Source organism: Didymosphaeria variabile (assembly GCF_027946475.1).
Source record: "Didymosphaeria variabile strain IMI 356815 chromosome Unknown scaffold_3, whole genome shotgun sequence".
Taxonomy (NCBI): domain Eukaryota; kingdom Fungi; phylum Ascomycota; class Dothideomycetes; order Pleosporales; family Didymosphaeriaceae; genus Didymosphaeria; species Didymosphaeria variabile.
Window position 1 is genome coordinate 2,776,004 of NW_026611622.1, and position 9,291 is coordinate 2,785,294.

A 9,291-nucleotide genomic window follows, 5' to 3' on the forward strand; every position below is an offset into this window, starting at 1 on the left:
GAAGTTCATGATATTACAAGCTGCGAAGCAATTGCGGCTGGATTGCAGAACAGAATTCGAAGTATCCTATTTTCCCAACACTATGCATTTTGCACATCTCCTTAAACAACATCATAACTTGAGACTCTCGTCCGGCGCGCCTCTAATGACTTTCTCCAGTACGCCCACTGCCCACTCTAAGCATTTCTCCATGTTCTCTTCGGCATCCCGTGGCATCACCTCAACGCCGACTCTCCTACACACTGCTTCATGCAATTCGCCTTCTACATCCTCGTCAACGAACAAGAACTTGTGATCATGCACATAGTTCGGCCATACAACCTTATCCACATACCCCGGCGGATCTTCCCAAAACCCCTCCAGCGTCACATATCCACTTCTCGCCTCCCTCCTCCTCTTTGCAGTCGCATAGCTCGTCCTCATAAACATCTTCACATCAAATAGCTCCCTCACCTCCTTCATCTCCTCACTAAACAGCAAAAACCCATCCACGACGCAAATCCTCCTCTTCCAGCCCATCTCCTCCATCACCTTGCGTATCCTCTGCCTCGCCTTCTCCACCGAGTCTTGACTGACACCGTGCTCGCCAACGCTATTCCGGTCTTCCTTGGACACGAAATCCGGTGGTGAGTTGCCGTGCTCTTTGATGTAGGCGAGGGTCTGTTGTAAGTGGGGAAGGTTGAGCGATTCTATGCAGTCCCAGTCCTGAATACCGTTTTGGAAGGGAATCTCGGCGTCGGTCAAGTAGAAATCGTCTAGGTGCAGGATGGTGAGTTGGTCGGGTGGAAATACATCGCGCAGGAGGCGGGAGAGAGTCGTTTTGCCTGAGGAGGAGGGGCCGGATATCCCAAGGAGGAGGATGGGTTCGGTCATGGTGAACCGTCGTTAGTCCTCGTGCGTACCAAACTCTAGATTGAGGCTTTCTTGAAGTTCGACAAAAGGTTCTGAGTGCTCAAGATGCCCCGCTATTTGATAATAATATGCTGTCGTTCTTCCCGCTCCAACCGACAGCTGTGAACAGAGCCAATGCGAAACTGTGCTACCACGCTTTCATTGATATGGACCAGTAGTATTGCTGAATCGGGCCTATGAATGAAAGTGGTTGTTATGTCATGGCTGCCCTGGTCGCGATCTGGCCCTAGCCGCCACTTATTTTGGCGCATATGTCACAACACCAACGGCCGACAACACAACAGCGCAGCTCCAGCGCTCCGTCGCACACCTACGATTACGAACGGTCGCCCTCCACAAATTCACAATGGAGCCGTCGCCACTCACGCAGGTCTCACAGCAGTCCTTCCAACCCAAAATCATCCACCTCTACGAAACTCTTTTTCGCGTGCGCATCCTCTCCACTGATGCTCGCGAGCTGTACTGAAAGCTAAGACAGGAAGAAGACGAGGACGTCGAGCTTTCCGAAGGCTTCTGGGAAGAGTTCTTCCTCCACAGACCAGACCATGCGGGATTCAAGCGCGTCTTGGGCGGGATCTCGCCCGACGAGATGCTACATATGCAGGAGCATTCGCAGGAGCTCTTTCGACGCGCCATCGCACGGATAAAGGCGGGCTCCGCACCTTCAGATGAGATCGCGCTCGAGGTATGAGATCGATTGCCTACGGTGTATGCGCTGGCTTACAGGCCAGACCTTGACGGTGTTCCTAGACGCTGCCCTGAGCAAGAAGTACACCAACCCAAGCTCGGATATCATCTCGGTGCTGGCAGGTCTACACGATGCGGACGTGGTTATGGCGGAGTTTGTGGGCGCGCTGGATATGGTCATACGGAATGGGAGGAATAGTACGTTTGGTCGAGGACTTACCACGACGTGATGCTGATGCAGGCAGTCCCTTTGCGATTGAAGGCCGTACGAACGACGCTCTCCATTACCGCCGCCGGCTTTCTTACGGTGCTTCCCTCGTACTTTACACATCGAGACCTCTTCCCGTCGCTCATGAAGTACATCCAGGACTGCGAGAACAGTACGCAAGTGCTGCCAGCCTTCTACTTGCTAGGCCTGCTCGTCAACTACAACAAATTCGAATTCCAGAACCCGTATAGGCTACGGCTCGACGACTTCGTAAACGACGCCATAATACAAAAGATCATTACAACCTTTGGAGAGACATGCGTCGAATTAAGAGACGCCTATGTTGCTGTGCAAGACGACATGCCCGAGGGCTGGTCATTAGGCTCGACATTGAATTACTTTGGACTGGGGTTGCTGGCGCCCGCATCACGGCCGTCAACGCCGACCCCAACAGCTGAGGAGAGCAAGTCCTTATTTGCAACACTGTATGTAGAATTCGCACACAATGAAACATGCTCGCTCACTGCTTTCTCAGCCCTGGGCCTGAAATCGGCGTACTCTTGTCAACGTACGATTTCGCCAATGCCAACAAGGTCTTTTGCTTCAACCTTGTGTCCACAGACCCGCAGAACAAAGGCGACACTTCGCCTATGAGTGCTTTTCTCTCGCTCACCTCTTATCTGTTCCAGCATGCACATCGCTCCCAACGAGCAGCGTTATACACCTATCTTAGCCTTTTCATCCTGCAGATACTTGTCGAGGACCAGTCGCTGGTGAAGCGCTTGTGCAGTGACGAAAGCAAGCTTTCGGTCCGACTCTGCCGACAGCGGCAACCCTATCTACCTCTCGTACGGGGCGATCGGACAGCAGCATCCATCATAATAGACCTCATCATAGACGGCATCAACCACAATCTCCGACGAAAACTAGACGTCAATTTCTACACGTAAGCCCTCCATTCCCTCTCAGCACAAACCTAACTTACATCCCACCAGCCTCTCCCTTGGCATCCTCCTCCGCCTCCTCACCTACCTCAGCAGAGCCAAAGTCCGCATATCCTACCACTGGTCCGAGCTCTGGCGCTCCCTCCTTTCGTTCTTCCGCTTCCTCACCACCTACGTCTCCGACGTCCGGTCCTTGCACCGTTCCACTGAAATGGTCTCCCTCCTCACCAACCTCCTCGCCTTCGCCCTTTCCAGCGGCGAAAACTTCCTCCCCGACCCCACCGCCTACGACGACCTCTTTTACAAGCTTGTTGAGACGGGCGACATCCTGACCAAATTCCGGGACGCTTTCGACCTCAAGTCTGCGACATCGATGCAAACGCTTGTGAATGTGTCGGCGCATTATCACAGCTTGTTGGAAGGGAAGGAAAAGGGTGGACTGAGGAGGAAGAATTTAAGTCCCAAGGAGGTGAGCAGTGCTATTAAGCAGGGCTACGAGACCCTGAGTATTGAGGCGGGGGAGGGGCTGGAGAGGTGGGAGTGGTACAGGGAGGCGGACTGGAAGGGGGTATTGAAGAGGGTTGCGAGGGTGGTGGTGGAGGACGCAAAGGGGGTGAGGGATGAGCGGTGAGGAGTAAGTCGCCAAGTCCATCAAAGAAAAGTGATATCTCGAACATGGTGTCTGTATGCTACTATTCTTCTATACTGCGCTGAGGTGCTCGACTTGGCAGAATGCGCAGCAGTCAGGAGAGGCAAGGATACGTGGTTGATATACAAGATCACATACTGAGAGCAACCAGATCGTGTTAACGCAGCAGGCTTATTGTTCATCACTGCCGCCCACCAGTGGAAGCAGTCAGTCGACCCAAAAAAATTGGCATGGACATATAGTAGGCCATTATTGGCAGCCAGGTAGCCCCGTACTCGATAGCATACATGCGATTTCTAATCTTACGATAGTAGCGTCTAGTTTTTTTCTACTTTCTTCTCCTCTGCATAAGGCTCTTGAATAGCCTCCTGAATTCCCAACTACGACGTGCTCATCAAACTCCCCATTTATCGCCTAACAGCTTCTCGAACAGGATTTCATTTTCCTTTTCGAAGGTCCCAAGGCTTTGCTCACGATTCTGAGCGGAGTCCGGGTCCACATTGATCTAATTGCGAAATGTAGACTTGACGATCGGCGTATCGAAATGACGCTTGGTGAAGAGCATCGAAGATGGTAGATCTATCAGGCGTAGAATCAGCGTACAGGAATACAAAGCTCCCAGAAGGAAGAGAGCGTACCGATCGTTTCGTGTTGCATTGAGTACATGTACGAAAGTATCATGGTTTTCTACCCCCATCTCTTGGCTGCGGTCCCTCGGGAGACATCATGTCGCCTTCAAGTTGCAAGGCTGTATATTCACCTCCAAATTGATGTCGGTCAAAAGTAGGTTTCTGCTGGTGGGGTCCCTGGAGGCCAAGTGCAACTTGCTGGTATGTTCTCGGCGGCTTTCTGTCACATGTGCACTCGATGATAAGTATCGACTTTCTCCCTAGGAATTTTCTGCGTGTCCATCTTGGTGGCTGCCATCCCCGAATTTATACTCATGTGTGGGTGAGGAAATCCTCACATTTACATATCTCTACATTTGCGCAATCAAGAGTTTGCGATTCTAGAATAACTTTGAATCGCACAATTGTGCTTCCCGTCCAGCAAAGGTGCCTCCGACAACAACAGGCCTTCGATAACACCCTGACCTGACGACGACACTTCTTCTCCAACAACAAAGCGCATGCGCAACAGCTTGATTTGGGGGCTGGCGTCTACTACCGGTTAGATCGCCAGAGGATAAGATGCTGAATGGCCTACATTGTGCAAGGGTACGGCGCGTGCGATCGAACCTTGCGTACGCTCCACTTAAATCTAAACTGCGGAAGTTGCAACATACGCTTGTTTACTGACCTGTCTTTAACGGGGAACAACCGTCCACGCCGGCATCGTAACTGGCATAGTGAATAAGTCTACGATTTACCGATTCGCGAAGACCAGGGCGGATGTATGCGAGATGCAACGCAGCACCGCCACACCACCGCACATTTGTGCTGTTGAGTATTCGTGTGCAGCTCAGCCTTGTGCAGGCAAAACGCCCTATGCTGCTCCCTCCTCTGCAAAATGCTGTGGTCCCGCTCTGCTCTTCTACAGGCCTTCCGCCACATCCCCCATAATTCTCGAGGTGCGAGAGCGCTACGATCAAGAGCCATGGCCACCACGATCCGCGATGTATGTTGAACGAGAAGGAACGGCTGAGCGGCCAGCCGCTCACCCCGCGAACGAACGTCATGACGATAGCGAGCGTACTGTGTCCGTGACGAAGAGCTTCACGCGAGCAGAAAACGCAAAATTCCCAACATATATACCGGCTGCGAATCCGTTACGCTTTCCAACGTACGTCAAGGTGAGCAAGGAGCATCTTGCTATTGACACTCTGCTATATTACGATATTCCATATGAGGTCGACAGAGCCGACCCCAACTACATCATCATTGTGCGCGAAATGGAGCCCCACGAGACCGAGGTTCTATTCCAACACACGCGCCGACTTCGTTCTCGCGGAAGATCTCGTCTTCCCAATATAGAGATAGAGAAGACTCTGAACAATGTCCGATCAACGAAATCAATTACGGCAGGGAAATTGAAATCCGTTATCATGAAAGACCTTGTACCTGTCATCCAGTTGGAACGCCCCAACATCTCGACACCCACAATGATCATGAACGATCGTCGACAGCGAGAAGCGAGGCGCGAGGCTGAGGAGGATGGGAAGGCACAGGAAGAACGAAGGCGTTCTCGCGGAAGCTCTCGTGCCCTCTCCACAGAGCGTACCGTGACAGAGAAGATCCTCGAGAAACTGCGCCTATCCAGATTGGAGGCAGCAGGAGAATTGCAATTCGTTGCAGCAGATTCCCTCTCCAATCTCAAGTCCACCAACTCTCTGATCGGGGAGGCACGACTAGCTAGGCAATCCTCTAATCCAGATTGCCATCCAATCTCCTCCAAAGACTCGTATGACAGCATTGAGATGGATCAGTGTGGGTCTAAGTACAATCGTGAACTTCCTAGTCGACCACTCTTTGAACGTAGCCGTTCGGCACTTCCAGCACCCATACCCAACCTGCGAAGACGATCGCCGGAACTAGGCCTTCGAGGCCTTCAAAGAAGAAATGAGTCGATCGAGCTGGGCAAGAACGACCAGCAAACTGCTCGAGCAGCTCTCGCATATCAGCTCTCGCATGCGAGCGCAGCTGTGGTGCAAACATCTACGCAAGAGGGAGATCCTCCTCTAAGCATGCACGTGGAACAAACCGACCTCCACAAAGGCCGCCAACAAACGTCTACATCACCTGACAAAGAGAAACAGTCGTCTTCTTTCAGCAAGTTCATCGGTGGCAAGTTAGAGAAGACCAAGTGCTCAGTCACAGAGAAGTACAATCAGCGTGGCATTGGCGCTCTACTCGAGAACCCTGAAGAACACGAGTCTGGACATACGAGAGGAAAGCTTTTGAAGCTTCCCAAATACACAGATTCTAAGATCGACTTCGACACAGCCTCCGATGTTCCAGAAGAGCAACGATTAGCTCTTAGTTTCCACAATAAGGGTAACCTCTCAAAGAGCGAGGACGAATACGCCATAGAGGAAGATGGTAACTATGCCCTTGATGCCTCGCGCACCGTGCACACTGAGCCAACAAAATCCAGCTGAATATGAACCTGCTATTGCGTCTCACGATGTTATGGGTACTGACGTCTTCCAATGTCAGTCTTGTTCGAAGATGTTTTGCGACCGAAGACGTTACGAGTAAGTATCACCTGGAAAAAGCTGCCGTTACTGATAAATCAAAGTGAACACATGCAGACACACTTGAAGCCCTTCCAATGCAGTCGATGCCATAGGAGATTTGCGCTTCGAAGAGACCTTGTTCGCCATCAAGCATCAATTCGTTGTGCAGGACAGCAGAAATTCTCTTGCTCAGTAGTCGGCTGTGGCTTTGAAGCGACACAAATGGACTACTTACGCCGACACATACGGAAAACCCATCAGCTACAGGTCAAAAGCTTAGCCGAGAATGATATAGATCATACAGTGATCTCGCAATTCCCTGTGAAGCAGAACGCCAATCCATGTTGGCCAGCTCCACCCTCTTTGCTGACGCCTCCAAAATCTGGAGACCCCTACAGAAACCAGCCTTCCGAGGTTCCACAGCTCACGGCTGGACAGGATCAGAAGTTTTCTATTGCAAGTAAGCCCTTCCCATACTCATTAGAGGGATCAAGTATGGTAGACTTATCAAATGTCGTAGAGAACGTTCCATATGCGCCCGACAATCATAAGAGACAAGTAGCGCTTTCTTTGGCAGGAACTATCACCGCCAACGATAGCAGCGAATCGGATAATCTGACCACTGTTGGTGACGAAGATACTCGGTCTCGTGTCGGAGATGGCGACGCAAGGAAGTTTAGCGACAATCAAGAGAGCTTATTGAGCAGGCGAGGCAAGACTGAATACTCTTCTTACTGCGAAGTCAACACTCAGGACGCCCTCAACTTAGTAGAGAAAGTGGTGAAAGGTATCCTACTCAGTAGACTACTCGATCATGCCCTGCCCGAGGTTAGGGACGCGACAGGGGAGTTTTATGCTTCAAGCGGGGGCCCCAATACCTGCACTACGACCGTGGTATCATCGTTGTCCTCGTCTAAGAACGGCATAAGAAATATGGCCGGCAAGCGAGCTCGAAAAGATGGGAAGGATCCTGGCGATGGAGGGGGCGACGACTCAGACGATGGCAATGACGATCGACCCAAGAAGAAAGCCTCATCTGACCGCTTCCCACAGCAGAGGTTAAAATGCCCTTTCCATCAACGTCAACCAGAGAGATACACCAAAGCGGCCTGCCGAGGTGAAGGATTCGCGGGAATGGGGAAGCTCAAAGATCATTTAAAGCGTGTGCACATGCATCCATTGCGTTGTTTGAGATGTCACGTTGAGATGTCAGAGGAGGAGCTCGAAGATCACTTGGATCGTGACGATATATGTGCAAGATTACCAGCACCGCAGGATGACCGCATAGCGCCTCAGAAACTCTGGAGGTTAGATTTCAAGAAGGCGCCGTTCGTGAATGCCAGGAGTACGGAGGAGAAGTGGAAGATAATGTACAAGATGCTCTTTCCTGCGGATTCTGAGGCAGACGTTCCATCACCATGTCAGTTCCCAGGGTGACAACACTAACACTTCAAAGTTCACGGCTAACGTTAACGCCAGATGATCGGAATACCGTGTCCCCAAACCTGGCCCGGGCCCTTACTGAAGCATTGGAAGAGGAGCTCAACCAAGAACTCGCGCAATATTTGGAGCCTGTCGTAACCCGGATCAAGGCGCGCATACCCGCGATCATTGAACGTTGTCGAGCAAACTTGGCTCAACGAGCTACTGCTACAAGGGAAGAGGCTAACATTGAAATATTTCCCACTCAATCAAAGGCAACCCCAGAAGTAATAAGCAAACCAGAACAGTTGCACTTGAAGAATATATCGAGTCCCTTGTCCCCATGTGTGAACGGTGGCTATGAGCTACCAGCACAAGCAGCCATGGCCGACAGCGAGAAGGGAAGACAGCAATCACGAAGATTTCCAATACATGGATTGACGCCTTCTGGAAGTAGTACAGGAAGCGAGGAGATAGCAACGGCTTCCCGCTCTACAAGTACGGACAACATTTCTCTCACAGATACACTTCATAGCTTACAGTGTTCTGATCCCAATGCGAACATTGGCACGCATGAAAATTGGAATATGTACGACTCTACTTCATTTTCGCTTCATTCTGAGTTCAACTCGACATTGCTAGATTACAATGTTCCTGCGCAATGGCCTGGACTCGAGGAGCAGGATCCGGCGCTACGAACCTATCACAATGATTTGTACCTTTGTGGTGGTTCTGTTTCTCTTGACGTGCAAGATTGGAATGGCATGGCAGCTGTGAACAAGCAATATACGGCCGAATATCCAGCTGTACTGGATCGAACGCTTCATGGGGAACATAACCCCACACAGACAACAGAATGGGAGACCACGGAACGCAATCCGAACCTTAGTCGACAACGGTCGAGTGGGTAATTGGCGACAAGGAAAACTCGAATCTGTAGTACATTAATCCATACATTACACACCCCAATGGAAGCGATTATTTAACGACATACTCAGATTCAAGACCATATGTTTACAGAACCCCGGAGACTTCTAAGCTGTACAACACTACATGCACCGTCATCCCTATGCTAATGGCATCTTTGGCGGACATGATGAAGATGTAGTAAAATTTCCGGAGCATCGATTAGTCCATATAATAAACCCGCCGTTATTAGTTCTCGGACCCGCTTACGTACATTAGAATACAAAACTTTCAACTTATGATATGAAAGGGACTAAAGCATGTGGAAACTACCGGTTGGTCGTCATAGGATAATCCCCCGTTATGAGCTGGGATAAAACATCTAATA

The 9,291-nt window shown here is 50.7% G+C and overlaps 4 protein-coding genes across 4 annotated transcripts; 3 read left to right on the top strand and 1 right to left on the bottom strand.

Moving 5' to 3' along the window:
• Positions 1-111: 111 nt before the first annotated feature.
• Positions 112-873, bottom strand: NRK1 (ribosylnicotinamide kinase; the record flags this gene model as incomplete). Its single annotated transcript, XM_056213048.1, has 1 exon — positions 112-873. The coding sequence occupies one exon, from the start codon at positions 871-873 to the stop codon at positions 112-114; it is 762 nt and encodes a 253-aa protein (XP_056073356.1).
• Positions 874-1,258: 385 nt separating this feature from the next.
• Positions 1,259-3,382, top strand: N0V89_004261 (uncharacterized protein; the record flags this gene model as incomplete). Its single annotated transcript, XM_056213049.1, has 6 exons — positions 1,259-1,339; positions 1,391-1,597; positions 1,644-1,797; positions 1,845-2,292; positions 2,343-2,753; positions 2,803-3,382. The coding sequence occupies 6 exons, from the start codon at positions 1,259-1,261 to the stop codon at positions 3,380-3,382; spliced, it is 1,881 nt and encodes a 626-aa protein (XP_056073357.1).
• Positions 3,383-5,015: 1,633 nt separating this feature from the next.
• On the top strand, positions 5,016-6,497 carry N0V89_004262 (uncharacterized protein; the record flags this gene model as incomplete). Its single annotated transcript, XM_056213050.1, has 1 exon — positions 5,016-6,497. One exon carries the CDS (start codon positions 5,016-5,018, stop codon positions 6,495-6,497), a length of 1,482 nt encoding a protein of 493 aa, XP_056073358.1.
• A 300-nt stretch (positions 6,498-6,797) lies between these two features.
• On the top strand, positions 6,798-8,012 carry N0V89_004263 (uncharacterized protein; the record flags this gene model as incomplete). Its single annotated transcript, XM_056213051.1, has 1 exon — positions 6,798-8,012. One exon carries the CDS (start codon positions 6,798-6,800, stop codon positions 8,010-8,012), a length of 1,215 nt encoding a protein of 404 aa, XP_056073359.1.
• Between the last annotated feature and the right edge of the window lie 1,279 nt (positions 8,013-9,291).